Raw genomic sequence first — 24,232 nt, 5'->3', positions numbered from 1 at the left:
CCTCCATTGCAACTTACGACCTTCTGTGCAGTTACAGCCCTGCTTGTACCCCCAACCCCAACCATTGCTGAGGGCGGCCACTCTGTGCGGCTGCTGCTCTCTGGCCCTGGGCAGACGTAGCTGGTGTTGGAGCACGGAGGGCACGGAAAGTGACCTTAGGGGTGATGTGGGTGACCTCTCCCCTGAAAAGCAAGGTGCTTGGCCAGGACACCCCTGGTCCCTCCCAGTTCTGGCGGCTGCTGGCCTCAGTTCAGGGTCAGAAGCCTGCACGTTCTGGGGCCTGGAGAAGGGCCCCGAGTACAGGTGAAGGAGCTTCCAGGAGATCTGCGTGGCGTTCCTGCCAGAGCTTTGGGAAGAGTAGCTGCCAGGCAGCTCTGTGAAGGCAGCAGGGAGGATCCAGCCCAGAGAGCTGCCCACTGGCCCCAGGGGCAGGGTGGTGCCACCAGCCTGGGGTGTCACTGCGGGGGCGCAGAGAGGAGGACTGCTCATACTCCCCATTTACAGAAGCGGGACTTGACCAAGACTAGAATAATTCACGCTGGTGCGCAAGGTAGACAGTGAAAAGCACCAGCTCTTCCCCAGGCAGCCCCTATTAGCAGTTTCTTGCATGAGAATCTGTTCTCCTTGCTTGCTGTGTGACTTTGGGTACATTTCTTTGGGCCTCAATGTTCTCATCTGTCAAACGGTGATAGAACAGCATTCCAGCATCTCATGGAATCATTGGAGAAATAAATGAGTCACTCTGGGGACGGTCTGGCCGGTGGTACGCCCTGGGCTCCGTGTTCTCCTGTATATTACATACGTATTCACAGCCTCACAGGACTTTCTAAATGACAGCTAGTAGCCCAGTTCTTAATTCTAAACTTTGGGGCACTTTAAGCCCGAGCACATGTCTATTTAACACTGCGTCTAGGAATCTGCTGTGTATCACCCCAGTGAAAGGATTTATGGGAACTTTCCCTCCGATTCCCTATGTTTTGGTTCAATGTGGCAGACAATTTGTTACTGTTGAACACAGTTTAAAATGCATCACCTCAGGTGCCCGAGTGTTAAGCCTGCGACTCTCCAGCCTCTCAGGTCTTGATCTCAGGGTCCTGAGGTCAAGCCCCGCAGTTGGGCTCAGCGCTGGGGTGTGGAGCCTACTAAAAAAAAGAATAATAATAAAAATAAATAAAATGCGACAGCTCTAAAGCAGCCCGATTTATTCTGTGCGGTCCCTAGCCCGGGGGTGCGCAGGCCACGTCCAGATACTAATACCGCTGTGCAGAGATGAGGCACTCCAGGCTCTGTCGCAGCGGGAGAACCTCCCCCCGCACCGCTCCCACCCCCCAGGGGCGAGTCGAGTGCTGGCCCCGCCCCCGGCACGGCCCCGCCCCCGAAGGGCCCCGCCCCGCCGCCTGCCTCACCGCCCACTTAGCGCGGCCGCCCCGCCAGGCCCCGCCCCCGGCCCCGCCCCCCAGGCGCACTCTGCGCCTGCGCCTGCGTCTCAGGCTCTGGGGCCCGGCCGCCGCGGCTCTTTTGTTTCCCCGTCGGAGTCCAAGCCGGAGCTCGGATCCCAGCCGGAGTCGCAGCCGGGAAGGGATTCGGATCAGCAGCCGGGACTGCCAGCACGCCCCGAGCGGCCCGCGGGGCTGGAGGCGGACCCAACCTCCCCGATGGGGCGCGCCCCCCGCCCGCCACCCCCGGCCGGAGCCGCCGCCTGAGCCGCCCGCCCGCGCCATGGAGCCCGGCCGCGGCGGCCTGGAGGCCGTGGGCAAGTTCGAGTTCTCGCGCAAGGACCTGATCGGGCACGGCGCCTTCGCCGTGGTCTTCAAGGGGCGCCACCGGGAGGTGAGGGGCACCGGCGGGCCCGGACCAAGCCCCGGCGAGGGGGCGCCGCCTCCTACCCCCGCAAGTCCGGAGCGCCCCATCCCCCAACCCCACCGCACACCCAGGATCCCAGCTCTGACCCACAGCCGGGGACCCCCGATCTCCGCCTCATACCGGGACCCGCAGCCCCGCCCCACACTCGGGGACCCCCATCTCTTCCTCACGCCCGGGGATCCCCATTCCTGGGCCATCCCCACCACACACCGCGGGGGTTTTCATGCCCACCCCACCACATGGGCCCTTCATCCCCATTCCCACATCCTGGGCTCCTTATTGCCCCGGACAGCCCATCTTTCCCACCCCACACCTTGGGTCTTTCCACTGGCATTGGAATCCCCCCCCCCCCCAAGGTGCTTACTTGGCCTGGGGGCGGCCCTCTACGGATTTCTGGGTTCCCGGCCCCTGAGGAACACCCATGCTTGGTTTTTAGAAGCATGACCTGGAGGTCGCGGTCAAATGCATTAACAAAAAGAACCTGGCCAAGTCCCAGACACTGCTGGGGAAGGAAATCAAGATCCTCAAGGTGAGCGGGCTCTGGAAGCGGTAGGGGAGATGGTGGGGGATGAGTTAGCTTTAATCCTAAGAAACTTGGTGTCTGTCCTAGGAATTGAAACATGAAAACATCGTGGCTTTGTATGACTTCCAGGTAAGGCTCTGGGTGCGTTGGCGGTGGGGAGGGGGTGTGTTACCCTCCCCGGCTGGCCAGTGCACAGCCTTAGGCCCCACGAGTGTGGGTCCCAGGCCAGCCAGGTGCTGAGACCCTGCTGGGTAGTAGAAGGTGCTAGGCCAGGGTCTTGTGTTGGGAGGAGCTGGGCACCCCTGGGTGTAGATCGTTGTCTGGCCTGTCCAACTGAGAGGCCTGAGCAGGACCCTGGAGACTTCTTTCTCGGCCCAGTTTGGGGCCTGCTTCCTCTGGGCATGCGGGGAGAGTCCTGCCGGCCCTAGCAGCCTGTCTGCCTCGGGCACCAGCAGGGCACCACGGGTCGCCTTCCTGGGACTGACGGAGGTCAAGCTAGCTGCGGCGTGGGCCTCGGGGGGATCAGACCCAGTGGCCCGGACCAGGGGTCCTGTCCCCAGCGCAGGCCTAGGGCAGGGAGGTGCCGGCGGCCTGGTCCACCTGTCTGGGCCGGCGGCTTGTTTGTTGACACTGCTCCAGCCTGGCATTGGCCAGTCCCTCCCTGCGTCAGGCTGGGGGAGGGGAGGGCCCCCGAGGAGATTCCTTCTAGCTGGCAGTCGGGGCAGAGAGCCCAGGCCAGAGGCAGCCGGCAACCAGGCGGCAGTCCACCTCAGGCCCAGCTGGCTCTGGAGGCCCCCTCCGGGTCCCTTCACCACCCCTGGGGCCGCAGGTGGGGCCCAGCTCCGGTGAGGGTCCGGGACCCTGGAGAGCCAGTTTGGGGACTGGGAACCTGAGGCGGATCTGCGGGCCAAAGTGCTGACTAATGGTTTTGAAACCTGTTTACTGAGGCCACGGGACCTGCCCCTGGCTGAGGGGAAGTTCCCAGCCCGGCTGTCTGTTTGGGTGGCCTCCGCCCTCCCCCTTGAGAGCTGGGTGGTGGCCTTGGGGGCTATGGCATGACAGGAGGTGACATGGGAGGGCACGGGTCCAGTGTGACAGCGAGTACCTGGAAGCCGGGTACTGGGCCGCTGAGACACCGTGTCCCAGGGCCAGGAGGGCCGTCCCCTTCTTTCTCCCCCGTTTCCCTGTCCTCTCCCTCCTGCCCCCTCCTGGCTGGGCCACACACCTGGCTGTGGGCAGTGCGCTTCCTCTCGTGAGTGGCCTCCGCTTCCCCCACCTGGAGGAAATACACAGAGGCCCGTGCCGCCTCTCCCCTCGGAGGCCCGGCCTCTGTCTGGGCTCTGTGCCTCATTCCCTGGGGCCTGCGGAGGTCCCTGAGTCCTTAGACTTCTCTGAGACACACGGGACCTGGGAAAAATAGCTTTTAAAACTTTAAATAAGTAATTTGGCACAAGAAAAAAAAATCAATTATAAAAGTGGCCTGGGAAAAGGTAACCCCTTTCTCTCCCATTGGCCCCACACCGACGTTGGCGGTTTCTGGGACTCTTCAGGGGCAGAAACACGTTCTTAAGTACCGCTCTGCCACCACGCGGTCCGCTTCTGGCGGTCAGTGCCGTTTTCACCGGAGCCTGTATCTCAGGGAGGATCTCTGTGTCTGTATGCAGGACATCACAGCCCCCTCCCGGGAAGGTTACCGCTTCGGAGCCCAGACTCTGAAGCTAGGTGACCTAGTTCCAGTCCTGGTCTAAACTACCTCTGAACTTAAACCAGCTGTGTGTCCTTGGACAAGTATCTTAACGTGTCTGTGCCTCCACCTCTTCCGGGTGGAGACCCTGGCGTTGCGGGCTTGAAGCCGGCCGTGGTGAGCCCTGAGTGCTTGGTAGCTGTTGTCCCCAACACGGTTGTGGGTGTTACTGGAGGATGTATTGGGTTCCATTGCCCGACATTCCATAGCTGACCGCGTCCAGTCCCCCACTGATGGGACTTGGGATTTTCTGGGTTTCCGGCACACCGGCGGTGTGGTCGTGACCTTGCGCTCAGTTTGGGCCAGGTGTGTATCTGCAGCGCAGGCTCCTAGACAGGGATCCCTGGGGAAGAGGGCCGTGTGCTTCTCGTTTGGTACAGTTGCCAAACTGTGGTCCCCAGAGGCTGGACTGGACATGCAGCAGGGATGCGTAGGGAAGGGCTGGTCTCCCCACAGCCTCTCTGGGAGGTCGGCTGTCAGACTTTGATCTCAGCAGAAAATGGCATCTCCATGTTTCTCACTTCCTGTGAGCGAGGCTCGGCATTCGGTGTGTATTTGGAATCCCGCCTGCCCTCAGCCTGATTCCTGTGGTCTTTTTTTACTGAGGCTGAATGGTGCCATGATTAGCGGCATGGGCCCTGAGCCATACTGTCTTTGTTTGAGTCCAGCTCCTCAATTCACTTACTTGTGTGACTGACCTTGGGCAAGCTCCTCAGTGTCACCTGTAGAATGGGAGACGGTAACAGTATGCCTGTGTGGTTGGGTGGTTGTGCTGAGATCTGTGCCTGCCACATAACAACTGCTGTGTAAATGTTGTTGCTTTGTAGGAACTCTTTACGTTTTAAGGAAAACTTTTCTGTGATAATGTTGCAAGTATTTTCTCTGAAATTGTTCCTTTTCTGTTGTTGTTTTGAGGCCCTACGGAATAGGAATAGAGACGTTTGTCAGGTGATGTGGGTGCTGGGGGGGGTTGTACTCTATTCTGAGGCCCCCCTGACCCATGGAGAGGCAGCTGGAGCCTGTGGTCTTCTATTGAGTCTATCCCTGTGTGGTAGGTGGTATCTTGGACGTGCTTTTGCCTTAGGAGGGTGGCCATTGAAGGATTCAGGATTAGGACTGTACCTGGCATGCCCTGGGAGGAGGGCTGATGCTCCCAGTTCTTGCTGACAGGGACCCCTCCCCCTCCCAAGGCCGGCTGGTTCCCACAGCTGGACATGACTCACTCAGGGCCAGCCTGGCCACAGACGGAGGCAGCCAGCCTCCTGCTGGCTTACTCGAGGGCCTTCCGGGGCAGTTCCGGTCTGCCACCCTGCCTTTCCTCTCCAAGAGGGACCATGGGCCAGGGGTGGAGTGGGTGGCGGTGGGCAGGGTGCAGGCTGGGTGGCAGCCTCTCGTACCAGGTTCCAAGCTGAGGGCCAGTGAGGAGGCCTGAGGGAGAGTCCAGGTGCTTCTGGAAATGCCTGTAAGGTTGTGTTATTATGGTCTTATCTATTTTTCTTAACTTAAAAATGTTTTTTTTTTTTTTTTTTTTAAGGTTTTATTTATTTATTTGTCAGAGAGAGAGAGGGAGAGAGAGCGAGCACAGGCAGACAGAATGGCAGGCAGAGGCAGAGGGAGAAGCAGGCTCCCTGACGAGCAAGGAGCCTGATGTGGGACTCGATCCCAGGACGCCGGGATCATGACCTGAGCCGAAGGCAGCTGCTTAACCAACTGAGCCACCCAGGCGTCCCTAAAAATGTTTTTAACTTAGAATTTTGAAGTAGAACATATAGTGGGCAGTGGGAGACGCAGATCATGAAGTTGCTTTGGGGACGACTTAGGTGAGGAGAGAGCTGGAACGGGGCTGGCCCCAGGAGCTCAGAGCCTGAGTTTCTCTGAGCAGGTTGGGGGGCTTGTGGTGCTGCCTTTTGTGGGGATGTCTCTCTGCCGGTCCACCCGCCTCTGAGCCCTGGACACGCCCCAGCTCGGCTGCCTGGCCATGTGCTCTTGGCGTGGGGGCTCTGGGGCTGTGTGGTGTCCCGTCGTCAGCCGTCTGGGTCAGTGCCCTAGGATGGAGCTGCTCAGAGATCTGTGCAGGTCACGTCTGCAGTGTCGCTGTGGTGTGTGGCCACTGGGGCTTGGTGCGTCTCTGGGAGGAGCGTGTGGTTTCTATTTTCCGAGGGCTCATACCAGCTCATACCTCCCCTGCCCTCTCCCCTGCGTTTCCCAGGCAGGGCCAGTGTGCCGGGCGGAGTGCGCCCCGGGATGGGGGGCAGGCCACCCTGCGCCGGCTGCAGGAGGCTCCCCAAGCAAGGAGGGTGGGGCCAGGCACCCTTCCCTGCTGGAAACTGCCTGGAAGGAGCTGGCCTGGGGCGGGGAGCAGCCCTGCTCCAGTGGGCGGCTGTGCTCTGGCCCCCACTGGGGCTTTTGGCACCTTCCGGAGCTGAGGGCCAGCGTCCCCTGAGTTAACTAGGTCAGTGCCTGCCCACCCACCAGGCCCAGCCCGGGCAGGGAGTGGGATCCTATTAAGCAAAGCACCTTAGCGCCCCATGGCGGGGAGGCCTCCTACGTGCCTGGGTGCTCCGGCCAGCCCTGTCCCTGGGGCCTGTGGGCACCCTGCCAGGGGATGCGGGGGCTCCCTGTCATCTCCCTGTAAAGGCTTTGTCATGTTGTCCACCTCAGGTGCTAGGGTGGGGGACATCTCCTCCCCAGCCGTGGGGGAGGGCGGGATTGAGGGTTCCCCGCCCAGCCCTGCCCCTCCCTTGCCCCTGTATGACCATGTCCACAGCCCCTGGCCTGTGACACGGACGGGAGCCACCACGTCCTAGGCCAGCAGGGCAGCGGGGCATGTGGGTAGCTGGCCATGGGGCCGTGAGGGTGGCCCTGGGGCGTTCCCCATGGGCTGTGGGGCGGACCCGTGCCTTGGCCACTCGTATGTTTCTGTGTAAGGTTGTGATGAGTTTCCAAGAACTTCCCCTGAGGATGAGAAGAGGCCACCTGTTCCCGTCTGCCTCCCCCAGGGGAGAAGCTGTCCTGGTGGTTTCAAGTGTGTACTGAGTCTAGACTGACCCCGAGCAGGGTGCTTGATGCCTGCAGCCGTGGGGTCCCTGCTCCCTCCCAGGCGAGCATGAGGCTGTGGTGGGTGGGCAGTGAGCTGGGCAGGGGCAGGCTGGCCGTGGCCACCTAGGTAGTGCTGACCAGCCCTTTCCTCCTGGGGGGCCCAGCCAGCTGGCGTCCCAGGGAAGGGTGGGGGACACCCACTAGCAGTGCTGGAGGGAGGGCCTGACCCCAGGTGGATGGCGCAGCAGCTCTGGGGAGGGGCCCGGACAGGGAGCTTGTCGGGAAAAGTTCCCCACCCAGGGGCGGGGAGATGTGCTACCTGCACCTTCTCCTGGTGCCTGTCGGGGCTGGTAGCGGTGCGGCGGGGCTCTCGGGACCTGGCTTGCTGTCAGCACCCAGGCAGACTGAGGGCGCCCTGGAGCTGGCTTCTGCTTCCCAGGCCTGGCCATGTTTCCTGAGCTCACCTGGGAAGCGGCCCAGCGGGGGACGGCCAGTGGAGTGAGGCTGTCGTAGGTGGGGAGACAGATGCTGGCAGGAAGGGGCTGGTCTGAAGCTGTGCTCTGGCCCAGGTCGTGGGAGACCCCCATCTGGCTTCCCTGGCTCACCCCAAGCCTTAATGCCCCATGTGAGGTTGGCTTGGCTCCCTGCCCTTGGCCCCAGGCCTGCTGTGCACTCTCCCTGCTGGTCTTCTCTGCTCCCCACCTGGAGGGCCTGCTGGGGTGAGGCTGGGCTGGCTGATCTAGGCTGCAGGTGGAGGGACTGCGATCAGAGCTGGGAGCAGGTGTCTAGGTCCCCAGAGACTTAGTGGCCTCCCGGCCTGCTGCTCACGTGCTGTCCAGGGAGGAGCCACAGGCCGTGGGGTGGCTCAGGGTGGTCTCAGGACAGGAGGCATTGGAGGAGGCGATTAGCCCTGATGTCCTGTGGGGAGGACTGTGGCCCTGGGGAGCGGTGGGAACAGTGGGCCGCAGGGATGGGGCATGTGCAGGGGCGGGCACGGGCATCCACTGTCACTTTTGGAAGCCTGCTGTGGTTCATGTGTGGGGACAAGGCTGGGAGCAGGGCCCAGGCCCTGTTGGAGGGTCCTGTCGGCTCTGAAGTACAAAGGGGACTCTTGTCACTTCTGCCAAGGGGGGCCTTCTTTCCAGGGGAGGTAGTCGTGGGGTCTGGGGCACTCCCAGATTTGGAGGGAGGGGGAGGCAGGCTAGGGGTTTGCACTCATTGCTCCCACACAGCCCTTGCCTCCCTGCCAGTCCTGGTGAGTCACTCCCTGGGGGGGCTTTGCTTTGTATTGCCTGTCACTTTGTCCGGGCCTGGCCTGGCTTGGCGGGGTGAGTTTAGGGCTCTTCCTTCTGGAGGTGCCTGGGCCTGAGTCCCAGTTCTGCTCCTCTACTGTATGGCTCAGGGCAGGGGACTTGAGGCCAGAATGCTCCCGGTGCTCCCTGGAGCTCACTGGTGAGGAGGAAGCGTGGGGCATGCCCATGACAACAGCCAGGTGGCCCGATGGCTGCTCTCCTGGGACGCTCCTAGGTTCCTATTTCCTGCCCCTCCCTCTGGCCTTTGCTGGGACCTCTGCCTGCAGGCCTCCCACTCCCCTTCTGGCTGTCAGCCCCTGCCTGCTCTCTCCTCTCCATGTGTCTAGCCCCTCTGGCCCCGCAGGAGACCTGGGACTCTCCTGGAGTTGCCCCTGTGTTATCTATCTCCTGCAGCTGGCCTGGAAGGACCAGGCCTGGGAAGACAGGGTGGGGCACACTGGAGAGGCCTGCCCACCCTGGGTGGGGGGGGTGAGTCAGGGTCTCCCCTGAGAACACGCCCCACTATTCCACCTGCTGCCCAGGCTATGTCTTGAACCCACGGCCCTCTGTTGCTGGAGCTCTGGGGGGCTTCTCATTAGGGGGGTACTGACATTATAACATGGGGTGTCCCCAGGGGCGCCTGGGTGGCTCATCTGCCTTCAGCTCAGGTCGTGACCCTGGGGTCCTGGGATTGAGCTCTATGTTGGGCTCCCTGCTCGGTGGGGAGCCTGTTTCTCTCTCTCCACTCCCCCTGCTTGTGTACCTCTCTCACTGTGTCTTTCTGCCACATGAATAAATATTAAAACAAACCCAAAAAACATGGGGTGTCCCACATGCAGCCGCTTGTGTCCCTGCTCCCTACCCATTGAGTGTGGTCTGGGCCCAGGTCCTGCCAGATCTGGTGAGAGGGTGGCTGAGCTGGGGGACCTGTGTCCTGCCAGGTAGGGCTTGGGGACGTGAGTCCACTGCTGGAGGTCGGGCCTTTGTGGATCAGTCTCAGGGGGCTCCCCCCCCCCCCCCCGCAAGGCTGTTGAGAGATGTCCCTCTTGGAGTCACTTCCTTGCCTCCTCCCTTGCTGGCCACTGCATGGGGAGGGGCTGGGCTGACTGTTTGCAGAGACCCCGCCTGCCTGGTGGACTGGGTGTCCAGGGCCTCAGACGACGAGCGCACCACCTGGGGGTCTCTGCAGCGCTCCTGCCGGCAGCCGGAACCCGTGGGCGGCACAGGCCCCCACCATAGGGTGGCATGGGTGGCTGCTGGTGGTGGGGCTGCCCGTGAACTGGCCGGGCCTCGAGCTCTGCAGTCTCGTCAGGGGGACCCTGCCAGGGACGTCAGCAGTACCCTGAGCCCATGGGTGGCTGGGTACCGGGCCACAGGGGCTGGTGCAGCCCTCTGTAATCCTGTTGGTTGGGGTCCTTGATCCTGGAGTTAGGAGTGGTTTCTGAGCCTTGTGGGTCAAGGCTCTCCTACTTTGGCCGTTTCCTTCCTGGGGACCTGGGTCCCCCACTGGGTGGGTAGAATGCAAAGCTGACCCCTATTGAAACTTCAGGGCTGGGCTGACCCTGACCTTGATGGGGACCTGGGCAGTTGAAGGTTGCTCCTTGGAGGCGGGGTCAGCATCCACCCCGGACCCCGCTCCGGGGACCTCAGGTTCTCCCTCGGACTTGGCAAATAAGAGTGCTCTGATTTGCTCCTGCTCTTGTCCGTCATGCCCGCATGCCGGTGGCCTCAAAACCAAACAGCACAGCCTGGTCCTCATCCTCTGGCCGCTCCCCAGCGGGCCAAGCACGACACAAAAAAGCGGCCTGCTGGTGTCTACCCTCTGGCCTCGCTTGCTTGCAGCCCAGGGATTGTGTTGAGGGCTTGAGTGCCAAGTGCATGGGTCACACTGAGGCCGAGAGGAGCTTCCTGGAGCACTACTGGGGGTGGGGGCAAGGAGTGGCTCCCTCCGCCTCTCACTGCTGCTTCTGTGTCCTGCAGGAGATGGCCAATTCTGTTTACCTGGTCATGGAGGTGAGTTCCTGTGGCCCCGGCTGGGAGGACAGGGAGGCCGGACTCTCCTGGGTCCTGGTTCCTTGTCGCCTGGGGAATAGAGATTGGTTGCATGTCTATGGGTGTAGGGCCCCCCCATCCACAGCTCCAGTGGCTGTGGCAGGTGTCTGAGGGGCCATCAGACCCCCTACTGACCTCTTCAAGTAGGAGTTGTGAGGGACACCTGCCCCAGGAAGGAGCCCGGGAGCAGGGGGGCCTGTGTAGGGTGGCGGGTGGTCCAGGAAGGGCCGCTGACCAGGCTCTCTGCCGATGGTCTGTTGCAGTACTGTAACGGCGGGGACCTGGCCGACTACCTGCACAGTGAGTGGACGCCCCTCGGCCGGGGGCTGCACACCCAGCCTCGCCTTGACCCAGCCTGCAGGGCAGCCTGACGGAGGTGGGGGGCCTCCTGTCCCCCCGCACTTGCTGCGGGAGGTGGAACGGCTCTGCAGGACAGAGGGGTCTGGAAGGCCCCTTGTGAGCAGGCCCTATGTGCTCGGCGGGGCTGTGGTGCCTTCTGATGGCGTCCCCAAAGCCCCTGGACGGCTGCTCTGCGGGGCGCTGGGCTGTCCTGAGCGTGCTGGGTCCCCAGCAAGGCCTGGCTGACCGCGGGGGTGTGGGGGGCAGGCACTCTGCAGGCCTCCGGGGGAGGCCTGGGGACGGGGAGAGGGTGCATCAGCGGCAGCACGTGCTGGCGGTGGCATGGTGGCTCAGAGACCCAGCAGCAGATGGGCCTGCGGGGTGAGCGCCGGGCATGGCCCCCACGGCCTCTGGGGTGGGGCTGTGGAGGGGCGCCGTGCGGGAGCCTGCGGAGCCTGGAGCCCCTTCCCCTGGTGCCTGGCTGAGCCGCCGCTCCCCCTCCCGCAGCCATGCGGACGCTGAGCGAGGACACCATCCGACTCTTCCTGCAGCAGATCGCGGGCGCCATGCGTCTGCTGCACAGCAAAGGCATCATTCACCGGGACCTGAAGCCCCAGAACATCCTGCTGTCCAACCCTGGTGGGCGCCGCGCCAACCCTAACAACATCCGCGTCAAGATCGGTGAGGCCAGGGCTGGCCTGGGGGCTGGGGGGGGGGGGGGGGGGGGGGGGCTGGGGCCGCCCTCCTCACACACACCCCCCCCCCGCCCCACAGCCGACTTCGGGTTCGCTCGGTACCTGCAGAGCAACATGATGGCGGCCACGCTGTGCGGCTCCCCCATGTACATGGTAGGCGGGCCGCCTCCGCCCCGGGCCCAGTGGGAGGGACGTGAGTCATGACCCACCCCTGTCCCCCGCCGCACATGGGGGGGCAGTCTGCGTGGCTGGGCCGCTGTTCTCGATGACACCTGTGGCACTTGGGTGCCAGCTGGCTCGTGTCTCTGATGGGCTGGTGTTGACACGAGACTTGGGTCACGGAACGCTGTGTCCATCCCAGCCACGGTGCTGACCTGTATGCTTTGCACCTGTAGGCCCCCGAGGTCATCATGTCCCAGCATTACGACGGGAAGGCGGACCTGTGGAGCATCGGCACCATTGTGTACCAGTGCCTGACGGGGAAGGCGCCCTTCCAGGTGAGCGAGCTCCAGGTCAGGTGTGGGCCCAGCGCCACTTTCCATCCTGCACCTGATGCTTGGCTCTGGGTCCCAGGTCAGCCACCGAGCACCGCAGGCTGGCAGCCTTTGCTCTCAGGAGTCAGGTGGTCTCGTGGCTCTTTAGCATACAGTCCTGTGGGGCCCCGTCCTGCTCCAGGCCAAGCTGGAGTCCGTGAGGTCCAGCGTTCATCCACGTGTACTCAGCTGTATGTCTGAACCCAGCCTTGTGCCCTCCCTCCTGCCCATGCCCTGTTGGCGTGAGGCGCTGAACAGGGGTTAGGCCCCAAGGGGCACCACGTGTGAAAGCAGTGGCTGGATTGCCAGTGGGGCTGCAGAGGGCCAGGGGCTCTGAGCCGCGCTGTGCCAGGCTGCACATCCCGTCATGACTTCTGGCTTGATGGCACAGCTCTTTGCCGTTGCCACCTGGTGACCTCGGCTGGCCCCTAGCTCCCTGTACCCCCGTCTGCCGTTCCCTCCCTATGTGAACATGCGGGGGGTTGTCCCTCGCTGTCAACCCTAGAGGGTTGGGTGGTCTCCTGCTCTTGGCAGCTCACTGGCGCCAGAAACGGGGCCGCGAGCAGTGAGCACAGATGGCTGACCGTACACGTGCCCGCCAGGTGCTCCCCGGGGGTACCGTGCCCACAGGGAGGGGAAAGCTGGTGCTGGGGTTCTCTGCTGGGGTGGGGTGCTGGGACTGTTGTTTTCTTTCAAAATGCAAACATCCAGTCCCACCAGGTACCCAAGACCACCCTAACCAGTCTACCATGGGTGGGAGGGAGGCCTGGCCACCGTTATGTGGTCCCTGTGGTCTGCAGCCTGGTTGGGGCAGAGGAGGGAGGCCATCCCTGGGAGCACGGAGTGCCTGCAGTGCTTGGTCCAGGGCCCCAAGCTCTGGCCTGCTGTCTCAGCTGGGGGGGGCCTCGCGTGGGGCTTAGAGGCTCTGAGGGGTGCTCACACTGCCGTCCCTTGCCAGGCCAGCAGCCCCCAGGACCTTCGCCTCTTCTACGAGAGGAACAAGACGCTGGTCCCCACGTAAGTGCCTGGTGTTGCCCGCTCCCACCCCCCTTCCACTGACCCCGGGTGGGCAGCAGGGTCATGTTGTCTCTGCCCCGCCAGCATCCCCAGGGAGACGTCAGCCCCGCTGAGACAGCTGCTGCTTGCCCTGTTGCAGCGGAACCACAAGGACCGCATGGACTTCGGTGAGTGGCCCCTGGCCGGCCCGCAGCGCACATCTGCTCCTCACGGCCCACCGGGTTGGGGCATGGCCTCCTGGCCGCGTGCCGCTCTCCCTCGGCTCCCAGGCACCCACAGGCTGTGAGAACCCCGGTTTTACAATGGGAACTGGGGCCACTAGGAAAACCCATCAGGCGGGGTGGGCGGTGCTCAGCCGGCGGTGTGAGGAGCCACCTGCTGGGGCCGTCTCTGTTTCCGTCTGCGCGGGTTCCCACGCCTGTGGGAGTTCAGGCCCCAGTGGCACTGGGGGGCCAGAGCCCTGGGCTCAGGGCTCTAAGGCCTCTTCTGGCCTTCTCCTGCAGACGAGTTCTTCCATCATCCTTTCCTCGACGCCAGCGCCACTGTGAAGAAGTGTGAGTCCCCTGAGGGTCCTGGTGCCCCCGAGGCCCTGGCGGGGCTGCATGGGGATTCAGGTGCCACACCTGCTGGGGGGTGGGAGCCTCCTGTGTGCTGACCTGTGCCCTCTGCCAGCCCCTCCCGTGCCTGTGCCCTCGTACCCGAGCTCGGGCTCTGGCAGCAGCTCCAGCAGCAGCTCCGCCTCGCACCTGGCCTCCCCGCCGGTGAGTCCCCCGCCGGTGAGTCCCCTGCTGGCGGGCGGGCCCGGGCTTCTACCCCTGGGGTTCGTCCCCACGCTGGGGACACTACGCCCTAGGACCCCCGCTGTTCGCACTAGCTGCGGACAGACAAGCTCGGGTTGTGGAAGGTCAGAGCGTGACGAGTTGGGAGAAGCGCTTGTACCCCCCACTGCCAGCCCTTGTGTCCCAGAGGCCGGCCTGCTAGGTGTGGTCTGTGCGTGCTGGCCTGTGCACGCGTGGGCACGGGAGTGGGGTGGTCCTGCGACCTGGAGCACACCCCTGCACGTGTCCCCGGCACCTCGGCATGGGTTGGGAGGGCCCTGCCGAGGGCACACACGGACCTGGGGTGCCAGGGCCTGTGGTGCAGAGGATGGCTCTCGGCCACGGCGAAGGCAGATGTGGGATGCCTTCTGTCCTGAGTGCAGAGCGGCCCTTTCAGGCCTCTGCAGGACTGATGGAGATGTAGGGGACGTCTCCCCGGGAACTCTGGGAGCTGGGTGGCTGCGTCCGGGGACTGTCCCTGTGGGGCCCAGTTGGTGGTAGACCATGCGGGAGCTGATGGGGAGGAGGTTGTGCTGAGCCCCATGTCAGCACCCTGCAGCCCTGGTTTGCCCCAGGCCCTGGGGCCGAGTCTCAGTGACCTTCCCTGTGACCCCAGTCCCTGGGAGAGATGCAGCAGCAGCTGCAGAAGACGCTGACGTCCCCGGCCGACGGTGGCTTCCTGCAGGGCTCCCGTGGCTCTGGTGGCAGCAGCAAGGACTCGTCCTGCGACACGGACGACTTCGTCATGGTTCCCGCCCAGTTTCCAGGTCAGAGGCTGGGAGTGGCTTCGGTGTGAGTGTGTGTGCGCCTGCTTGCTTGTGTGTGTCTATGCACGTGCGTATGCTTGTAAACCTGTCACCGTGTGTGTTCTCGGTGGTTCTGGGAGCTTCCCTGCCAGGTCGGCTTGGCTAGGGAATCCAGACCATGTCATCCCACGTCTCCATGGCTGGTCTGTACACTGAGTCCCTGGGCTCTGGCCCTGCCCTCTGGTCTTTGCTCTTAGGGAGGCAGCTGCTGTCCGTTTAGTGTTTGTCAAGTACTGGTTCTCAGGCCTCTGCGACCAGCCCAGCCCCTCCCAAAACTCTGTCCCAGGGTCTGAAGTTCCTTTTGTCACCCTGGGCATTGACGGTTCCTTTCGCTGCCTGTGGCCATCCCATGACTCTGGGGATGGGGCAGGGCCAGGAGGGCAGTGATCGGGAGACAGGGCCATGAGAGAGGTTGATGGGGCAGGTGTGGGACCCAGGGTCCCAGAGGAGGGATCAGACCCAGAGTCCCAGAGGAGGGGTCAGGCCCAGGCTGGGAGCCGCAGGTGCCTGGCCTGGAGGTGGCTGAAGGGTGGAACACGGAGGGCACACCCAGGGTCTGCTTCAGAGCCTGAGTTCGGGTCAGGTTGGGGAACAGAAGTGGGGACTTGGGAGTGCTGCCTCTTCCCCACACCTCCTGGAGCCTCCCCCCACCATCTGGAATGGAGTGTGGGGCCATCAAGGAGCTGTGGTGGGTGAGGTGGCCCGGGAGCATGGAGTGGACACTTGTCCTGGTGTGAGAGGTACCCAGGCCCAGCCTCACCCGTATCCCATCTGCAGGTGACCTGGTGGCTGAGGTAGCTGGTGCCAAGCCTCCTCCGGACAGCCTCATGTGTAGCGGGTGAGCCCCCTGCCCTGCCCACTGCTGGTTTGGGGAGAGGGACATGCTGGCTCTTGGTATTTGTTCCTTTGTCCTGTCTATGTTGTCTGTCCATACCAGGAGCTCACTGGTGGTTTCTGCTGGCCTGGAGAGCCGTGGCCGGACCCCATCTCCTTCCCCGCCCTGCAGTAGCTCTCCCAGCCCCTCAGGGTGAGCAGGGCCTGGGGTGGGGTAGGGCTGTGAGGGGCCTCAAGCTCCGGTTAGGGCCCCCAGCCTCAGGTGGGGCTTCGCAAGACCTTTGTCCACGGGTCCTGTCCTTGTTCAGGCTTCTCGTGGGTGGCCCAGGATGGGGGGCTGTGGCGGGAGGGATGTAGATCTGGGGGGTGGGGAGGGAGCTGCGGGGCCAGCTGGGCTCAGGGCCCCAGAGCCAAGCGGGGGAGCAGCCCTAGCTGGCCTTCTATCACATGTCCCTGTGGCACAGGGTGCTTGGGATGGGGCGTGAACAGTTCCGGGTGCTGGAATGGTGGCCAGTGCAGAGCTGAGGAAGCAGGCGGCCTTTGTGGCCTCTGCTGCCTGGTGTTTGGGACTGGGGTTCAGCTCAGTCTGCTGTTTCTGTTGACAGCCCCTCCCTCCTCCCTGCCTCTCTTCCCACTACAGCCGGACCGGCCCCTTCAGCAGCAGGTGCGGCGTGTCCGTCCCCATCCCAGTCCCCACGCAGGTGCACAACTACCAGCGCATTGAGCAGAACCTGCAGTCGCCTACCCAGTACCAGACCACACGGTGAGCATAGTCCCCTCTTACCTCTGACCCCCCGTGACTGACTATAGAGGTCCCCCCCCGGGGGCAAAGGGTGTGTCCTAGAGAACTACAGTGAGAACACCCCCGCCATAGCTTCCTTGGAGTGATACAGGGTTGTCCCACATGTACAGTTGTGCAGGCTGTGTACTGTGTAAATCTCATTGCTACTGTTTTAGGATGTGTGGAGGTTTTAGGTTTATTAGGATAGCTTTTTGGTAGATGTTAGCAAGGTATCTTGAATTTACAAAACTCAGCATTGACTTTTTTAGGAAAAGATTTTATTTATTTGGTAGAGAGAAGGAGAGACAGAGAGGGAACACAAGCTGGGGGTGGGGGGAAGTGGGAAAGGGGAGAGGCAGGCTCCCCACTGAACAGGGAGCCAAAGGCAGGGCTCAGTCCCAGGACCCCAGGATCATGATCTGAGCCGAAGGCAAACACTTAACAACTGAGCCACCCAGGCATCCCTCAGCATTGATTTTTTTTTTTTTTTAAAGATATTCTTTTTTTTTTTTTTTTTTTTTTAAAGATTTTATTTATCTGACAGAGAGAGATCACAAGTGGGCAGACAGGCAGGCAGAGAGAGAGGAGGAAGCAGGCTCCCTGCAGAGCAGAGAGCCCGATGTGGGACTCGATCCCAGGACCCTGAGATCATGACCTGAGCTGAAGGCAGAGGCTTAACCACTGAGCCACCCAGGCGCCCCCCTCAGCATTGATTTTTGACAAATTTCAACAAATGCTACAGGAGAAGACCCCGTTTTTTTTTTAATTCATGGAGAGTTCCTGTGGACTAGAGGTTGGCCTGGCAGGAACTGTGACCACAGGTCTGAGGATGCCCGAGGGAAACACTGGGCTTCTTTGCTCTGTACTTATCGCTCTAGGCAGGAGGGTGAGCAGTCCATTCTCCTTGGCGGCTCCTGAGAGAGACCTGTTATTTGGATGGAGGATTGAGCCATCTGGTATGGGCATGACCCTCACCTTGTGTGGCTGGGGCCTCACCTCCCCACGCCTTCCTGTCCCCAGGTCCTCCGCCATCCGCAGGTCAGGCAGCACCAGCCCCCTGGGCTTTGCCCGCCCCAGTCCGTCCCCGCCGTCCTACGCTGAGCACGGCACCACCTTGGCCAGGAAGCTGTCCCTGGGAGGGGGCCGGCCCTATACACCGTCTCCACAAGGTGAGCCTGGATGCCCCCGGTGGGAGCTGCTGAAGGGGGTCCCCCCTGGGCTGGAGTGTCAGGGGAGGGGACTGGCTTTCTCTGTCGGGGCGTGACCCTGGTGACCCCTCTCTCTCCTCAAGTTGGAATCCTCCCCGAGCGGCCTGGCTGGAGCGGGGCACCCTCCCCGCAAGGAGCCGAGATGCGGGGAGGCAGATCCCCTCGTCCAGGTAGGTGCGGCCGTGGCCCTGGGCAAGAGCTAGCTTCCTGCTTGCAATGGTCACTGGTGCACATAGAGGGAGGGTTGGGCCCTGGGGGATTGTTCACAAGTTCAGGCCGTGGCTGTGGAGGGGTACGGAGGGCCTCGGTGTCTGCAGGGCCTCAGTGTCCGCGCCCACCTTGCGGTATGACTGGGTAGGGGCAGTAGGCTGGACTGGAGGGCCTCACACATGCTCCTCTTGCTGCTCGGCTGGGCGGGCCCTACGCGGGAGTGACTTGGCTTTGTCCTATCCTGCCCCAGGCTCCTCTGCACCTGAGCACTCTGCGCATGCCGCTGGGCTGGGCTGTCGCCTGCACAGCGCTCCCAACCTGTCCGACCTGCACGTCGTCCGCCCTAAGTTGCCCAAGCCCCCCACGGACCCCCTGGGGGTGGCATTCGGCCACCCCCAGTCCAGCCCCCCACAGCCGGCCCACGGGCTACAATCCTGCCGACCTCTGCGAGGCTCGCCCAAGCTGCCTGACTTCCTGCAGCGCAACCCCCTGCCCCCAATCCTCGGCTCCCCCACCAAGGTAACGGGCCCAGAGCTGGGGGGGCAGGGAGGGAGCGGCCAGTGTGGCTCTGCCCCGAGGACCCCTTCCCGCCCACCTGGCAGGATGCCCGTGGGACATGCTTCGGGCCTCAGGAACGCAAGTGCCCCATGGGCTCTGGCTCTGCTCGCGCCAGCTGCTTAGCTCAGTCTCCGTAGCGTTCTCGTTGGAGAAGCAGGGCGGGACCCGTAGCGACACGCGGGGTTTCTGAGGGCACACGTGTGCCTGGGTGTTGGGCATGTGTGGGGCGCGTGTTGCTTTCCTGCAGCAAACGAGGTCTCGCGCCTGTGCTGTGGACACCCGGTGATGGAGGTGTGGGGCCACGGCTGCTCCGGGCTGTTCGCGCCCTCCCGGCGGTCCGTCTTAGCTCCCCGCCCGCTTTCCTAGGCCATGCCTGCCTTCGACTTCCCCAAGACCCCCAGCTCCCAGAACTTGCTGGCCCTCCTGGCCCGGCAGGGTGTGGTCATGACCCCGCCGCGGAACCGGACGCTGCCGGACCTCTCCGAGGCAGGACCGTTCCAGGGGCCACAGCTGGGCCCTGGCCTGCGGCCCGCCGACGACAAGAGCCCCTTTGGCAGGTGCGTGGGAAGGGACTGTCCTGACTGGACTCGCCCGCCTGCGCGCTGGGAGGAGAAGCTGGGAGTGGACCCGCGTGTGGGTAGGGCCGCCGTCGGCTCCGCCCCCCTCTGGGAGCCTTGCTGAGCTCACCTGGCGTGTCTGTTCAGGGGGCCACTAGCCGTGTCCAGGGTGGGCAGGACACGGCCAGCCGACAAGAAGCCGTGTGTGCCTGTCGTGCCGTGAGTTAGGGAGGGCCGTCTGGGCATTGCGGGCCAGGGGCCGGGCCATCTTCTCAAGGCTCCTCGCCCTACAGGTCCCTCAGTACCGGCCGCCTCACTGATCTGCTCCTTAAGGCTGCGTTTGGGACCCAGGCCCCTGACTCGGGGAGCACGGACAGCCTGCAGGAGAAGCCTATGGAGATCGGTGGGTGGGCGGGCGGGCAGCCTCCCCGGGTGGGGGTGGTTGGGGACCCCCAGGCGCTGAGCCTTTCCTCCTGCTCTTGCAGCGCCCTCTGCTGGCCTCGGAGGGAACCTGCACCCGGGAGCGCGTGCTGGGGGGGCCAGCAGCCCGTCTCCCGTGGTGTTCACTGTGGGCTCACCCCCCAGCGGGACCACGCCACCCCAGGGTCCCCGTGCCAGGGTGTTCTCAGGTGAGGACTGTATGGTGCTCCTCCAGGTTGCAGGTCCTAAGTGGCAGTGCGGGTCAGAAGGCAGAAGTGTGAGGCAGTGTCGGTCTTACTCTTGGAGCAGGCCCAGTGCCCACAACACCCGCGCCTGCAGCCGCCCTGGGAAGGCTGTCCTCGTGGGTCAGGGGTCCCGGGCTTGGGCCCAGGAGTGCCCACAGCTCCTGCCTCAGGACTGGAGAGCCCACCTGCTGCGGGCCAGGAGGCAGGAAGGACAGGGCGTCCGCGGTGGGCTCTGCTCGGGGGCGGGGGAGGAGTGTAGACCTGGGCGTGCAGAACAGGTGGGAAGGGGTTTGCGTTGGGGAGTTGAGAGGAGTGTGTCCTGAATCGGCTGCCCTCGGGCCTCTCCCTGCAGTGGGCTCCTCGAGCTCCCTTGGCTCTGCCGGCTCCTCCTCTGCCCGTCACCTGCCCCCCGGGGCCTGTGGGGAGGGTGCCCCGGACGCTCCAGCCCCTGGCCACTGCTGCGGCTTTGCCGACCCTGTCACCGCCAACCTGGAGGGGGCTGTGACCTTCGAGGCCCCCGATCTCCCTGAGGAGACGCTGATGGAGGTGAGGGCCCCCAGGCATGGGCAGCGGGTCCTGGTTTGGGGAGGGTGGGAGTGGTGGCTGGGCTGCGGGTCCTGGGGAGGGGAGGGTGGGGAGGTCTGGGGCGGTGCCCACCACCTCCACAGCCTTAACCGCCCCCCCTCCACCAGCAAGAGCACACGGAGATCCTGCACAGCCTGCGGTTCACGCTGGTCTTTGTCCAGCACGTGCTGGAGATCGCGGCCCTGAGAGGCAGCGCCAGCGACACAGCCGGGGGGTCTGAGTCGCAGCTGCAGGAGAGCGTGGTGGCCGACCAGATCAGCCTGCTGAGCCGGGAGTGGGGGTGCGTGGGCCCTGCAGGGCCGGGGCGGCGGGGGCGGAGGGGCGGGGGGGCCTGGGGTGGCCCGGGCTCCAGGCCCCTGGGCCTCCTGACGCGACGTGTCTGTGGCCCCGCAGCTTCGCGGAGCAGCTGGTGCTCTACCTGAAGGTGGCTGAGCTGCTGTCCTCGGGCCTGCAGACCGCCATCGACCAGATCCGGGCCGGCAAGCTGTGCCTGTCTTCCACCGTGAAGCAGGGTGAGTGCTCGCCCTCAGGGGCTGCGATGGAGAGTTGGCCAGTTGCGGAAGGTGGGGAGAGGCGGGGGGAAGGGGAGGAAAGGCCTTCGGAGGAGTCGCCGGGAGCAGCCAGGGCTCCCGGGGATGGAAGGGGCCGCGCTGACGGAGGCTGTGCTCACCCTGGCCCTGCCCACAGTGGTGCGGAAGCTGAACGAGCTGTACAAGGCGAGCGTGGTGTCCTGCCAAGGGCTCAGCCTGCGGCTGCGGCGCTTCTTCCTGGACAAGCAGCGGCTGCTGGACCGCATCCAGAGCGTCACCGCCGAGAAGCTCATCTTTAGCCACGCGGTGCAGACGGTAGGCCTGCGCGGCGGGCGGGAGGGCCACCGCTTGCCAGGCTTGAGGCCGGGGTCCCCCCACTAGTGCTCGCCCCTGGGCTCCCCAGGCCCAGCCCGTGCCGGGAGCCTGTCTGGGCTTCGGGTCCAAGGAGGAGGCCTGGTGCTCAGGCCTTACGGCAGGTGTGTGTTCCCCGGGAGTGGCCAGGGTAGGCGTCCCCGCGGCAGCGTGCACCACAGGAGCCCAGGCCTCCTCTGCTCCCGCGGCTTCTGGGTCTCGGTGTCTAGGATGAGTTGGCTGTGAGGTGGAGGCTATGTTTGACAGTGTTGGTTTATAGCATAAATGCGCAGGCACAGCAAGCGTCTGAGGGAGAGCGTGCCGCCTCTTCTGCAGGGGTGATGGGCGGCGAGGTAGTCTGGCACAGCTGGTGCTGCCAGCGGGTGCTCTCCATGGTAGCGGCGGCCCGGGGCCGCACGAGTCTCCGTTCAGGCCCCCATGTGGCCCTGGTGGTCCTCACCGTGGGCCATGTCCTCATCGGAGCCGCCCGCTGTGTGTGCGGCCACAGTCGGTCCCTGGTCCCTGTGTGGCTGGTGCCAGGCTTGGGCCAGCTGGCTCAGCCCCGGCCTCCCCCGAGCAGGTGCAGTCGGCCGCCTTGGACGAGATGTTCCACCGTCGGGAGGACTGCGTGCAGCGCTACCACAAGGCCCTGCTGCTCATGGAGGGGCTGCAGCACATCCTCAGCGACCAGGCGGACGTGGAGAACATCGCCAAGTGTGAGTGCTGCTGGGCCGGCGGGGGGAGGCCGCAGGGGAGAGGTGGGGAGCAGGGGCCTCCTAACCCAGCCGTCCTTTGTTGCAGGCAAGCTGTGCATCGAGCGGAGACTCTCGGCGTTGCTGAGCGGCCTCTGTGCCTGATCTGCGGGGTGCCTGGCTCATGGGGCCCCAGGGGCTGGATCTCCTCTGCCAGTCCCCCAGGCTGATGGGCGGCCGGCTGGCCAGGCTCAGTGGAACAAGCCTGCGGCCGTGGTGCTGCCTGCTGCTGCCTGGGAGAGGCCGGGGGGCTCCCGAGCCAAACGGCTGAACTCTGTTGTGGGGCATTTGGGGCGCCCGAATCTGGGCAATCCCCCCACCGCCTCACCGGCGGGTTGGGCTCCCGGCCACCTTGAAGGCAGGTGGGCACATGCAGCCGGTCCCCAACCCCAGCCAGACCCTGGGGCAGCCCTGATGCCGGCTGCCATGCTGAGGACAGGCGGAGACACTGAGGCAGCTCTGCCCAGGAAAAGGTGCGGCCGCCTGGTTCTCCTCCTTTCCCGCGACCACCCACCCAGCTTTGTGAATCACGGAGCACTTTATGCAGGCGCAGGGCTGCCTGCTGCGCTAGGAGGCGTGTGTACATACTTATATACATATATACATATATAAATAGCCACGCGAGCGTGTGTGCTGTCTGCCCGGACCTTCCCGGGGAGACACAGACATCTTATTTAAATGTTCTTTTAGGGACGGACAGTATGAAGCACCAAGCTTTCTGAACCCAGAACAGACGTTGAAGTCTATTACACTTTACTCCTGAAACGTGTCTTATTTTTCTGCAGCTCTTTTTTTTAACAAAAGAAGAAAATTTGTAGAAGTTTAGGGTTTGTTTTGGAAGCGGGAGGCAGGATGGGGTGGGTCCTCAGTGTCACGTGGAGGCCGGTGGTGGCTGAGAGGGCAGCCCTATCCTTCCCCCCCCACCCTGCGCTGACCTGGAGGCGGTGGGTGGGAGAGGGGGATGGTGTGCAAGGCCTCCCATCAGCTTTCACAGAGGGTTTGATGCCAAAGTCGTATCCCACCCCCAGGCTGGGTCTTGGCTGCTCCGGGGGGCCGGCAGGGAGGCTCTGCCTCGCCCCCCTCATTATGTCCTGGAGAGGGCAGACGAAGCCTGCCTGGGTCCAGGCGCCCTGGGCGAGGGGTTTAAGGTCTTATATCAAGACACGGACATCTGTGTGTTCCTTTCTCTGTAATACTTGAAATCTCGGAAGCAGCCCTGTGAGTCGTTCCCTCGCCGGCCTGTGGCTCTGTTCTTGCTGCCGGAACCCGTGCGTATTTACTGCTTTACGGTCGGCTTGGACTCAGGCCACCAGGAGGCTGTGGCCACGGGAGGGAACGCAGGCAGCAGGCCGCCTCGCCGCCTGCCTCCCCGCGTGTGTGCTGTCGGCCTGTCCTGTTTCCACCACTCGGCACCCGACCCTTGGTCTACTTCAAAAGAGTTTCGTGTGATTCCCCCACTCCCTCCATTTGCATTACATTGTGTAATACTGATTGAAGGAAATAAACCTTTGGAACTGAGTGGGAGTGGCGTCTCTAGTGTGTCTCACGCTGTGGCCCAGGGGCCTGCAGCAGCGTGAGGAGTCACCCTGTCCGTGACCCCCAGGGCGCAGACCCCTGGGCTACACTAGGTGCTCTGACGTGAGTTTAGGGCTGCGTCGACCCCCACCACCAGGAACACAGTCTTAGTCCCTGGGGGGACACCTGGGAGGGGGGTATGGGTTGAGAGGGGTACCAGCTCTGGACTGCGTGGCCGCCATGCCACGTTGGCCCCGTCTCTGGGGCAGGAGGGCCTGCTTTCTCTGCGTCCTCCCCGATGCCATCTGTCTGGATCCCGGCCGTGCGGTCGTTGGAGCATTGTTTGCTTCACGCCTGGTGACCTCCAGCACCGTCTCTGGTGCTTGTTGGCCATTTCTAGGTAGGTTAGGTGCAGGATTTGCATTCTTAAGACTGTATACTGTTTCTGTGAGTTTTAAAAATAACTCATTACCAGAAAGGCTAACCACAGGATTACATGAAAGTGCACAGAGAGTGAGCCTTGAAGGCGGCAGAGCGTGGGGCCTGGGAAGGCGGGGCCCTGGGGCTTCGGGTCCTGCCTGCCTTCCTGGCGTGTGCGTGCAGTCTCTGCAGACAGGAAGGGGTGTGCGGGTGGGAAACGGGGCCGGGAGGCGGAGCCCCTTCCGCTCTGTGGGGCTCCTGGTCTATCAGTAAGTGGAAGAAATGCCCAGAGGACTAAGAGAATTGTGGCATTCTGTTGCTCAATTAATAGGCTTCAGAGTTCCATTTCCTCCTCTCCCCTGCCCCTGTTTGCGCACACTGCGTGGCGGTGGGGGAGCCTACATGGACGCGCGACATCACCCTGCTGTCTGTTCTGTGGGCTGACACCTGTGCACGCGTGTCCCCCACACCGTCACATGGAACTTCACTGCCCACCATCCTCTCTTCTGCCTCCTCCTTCCCTTCCCCATCCCCTGGCAAACACT

General features: G+C 63.4%; 1 protein-coding gene across 4 annotated transcripts; it reads left to right on the top strand.

Annotated features, from left to right (window-relative positions):
* Positions 1-1,491: 1,491 nt before the first annotated feature.
* On the top strand, positions 1,492-23,271 carry ULK1 (unc-51 like autophagy activating kinase 1). 4 transcript variants are annotated; one of them, XM_047696377.1, is made up of 29 exons: positions 1,492-1,830; positions 2,300-2,392; positions 2,474-2,515; positions 10,442-10,474; positions 10,777-10,813; positions 11,120-11,233; positions 11,360-11,533; positions 11,627-11,700; positions 11,943-12,044; positions 13,039-13,097; positions 13,182-13,264; positions 13,601-13,651; positions 13,770-13,858; positions 14,532-14,682; positions 15,499-15,559; positions 15,659-15,748; positions 16,196-16,318; positions 17,357-17,505; positions 17,628-17,714; positions 18,005-18,273; positions 18,679-18,869; positions 19,163-19,272; positions 19,355-19,498; positions 19,887-20,080; positions 20,227-20,399; positions 20,513-20,631; positions 20,807-20,964; positions 21,581-21,716; positions 21,802-23,271. In XM_047696377.1, exons 1-29 carry the CDS (start codon positions 1,720-1,722, stop codon positions 21,855-21,857), a joined length of 3,273 nt encoding a protein of 1,090 aa, XP_047552333.1. In that variant the 5' UTR covers positions 1,492-1,719; the 3' UTR covers positions 21,858-23,271. The 4 variants fall into 4 exon arrangements, with proteins under 4 accessions (XP_047552333.1, XP_047552334.1, XP_047552336.1 ...); XM_047696378.1 differs by lacking the exon at positions 15,659-15,748; XM_047696380.1 differs by lacking the exon at positions 11,120-11,233 and having other exon boundaries at positions 1,493-1,830.
* The last annotated feature ends 961 nt before the right edge of the window (positions 23,272-24,232 follow it).

Source organism: Lutra lutra, chromosome 12 (genome assembly GCF_902655055.1).
Source record: "Lutra lutra chromosome 12, mLutLut1.2, whole genome shotgun sequence".
In the NCBI taxonomy this organism is placed as follows: Eukaryota; Metazoa; Chordata; class Mammalia; order Carnivora; family Mustelidae; genus Lutra; species Lutra lutra.
The sequence above is the reverse complement of the archived record's forward strand: the minus strand, read 5'-3'. Positions and strand labels throughout refer to the sequence as shown.

Coding starts and splice junctions, on each gene's coding strand:
- ULK1 (XM_047696377.1), top strand. CDS start 1,720: ATGGAGCCCGGCCGCGGCGGCCTGGAGGCCGTGGGCAAGTTCGAGTTC. Junction 14,683..15,498: donor GGTTCCCGCCCAGTTTCCAG/GTCAGAGGCTGG, acceptor TCCCATCTGCAG/GTGACCTGGTGGCTGAGGTA. Junction 21,717..21,801: donor CGTGGAGAACATCGCCAAGT/GTGAGTGCTGCT, acceptor CCTTTGTTGCAG/GCAAGCTGTGCATCGAGCGG.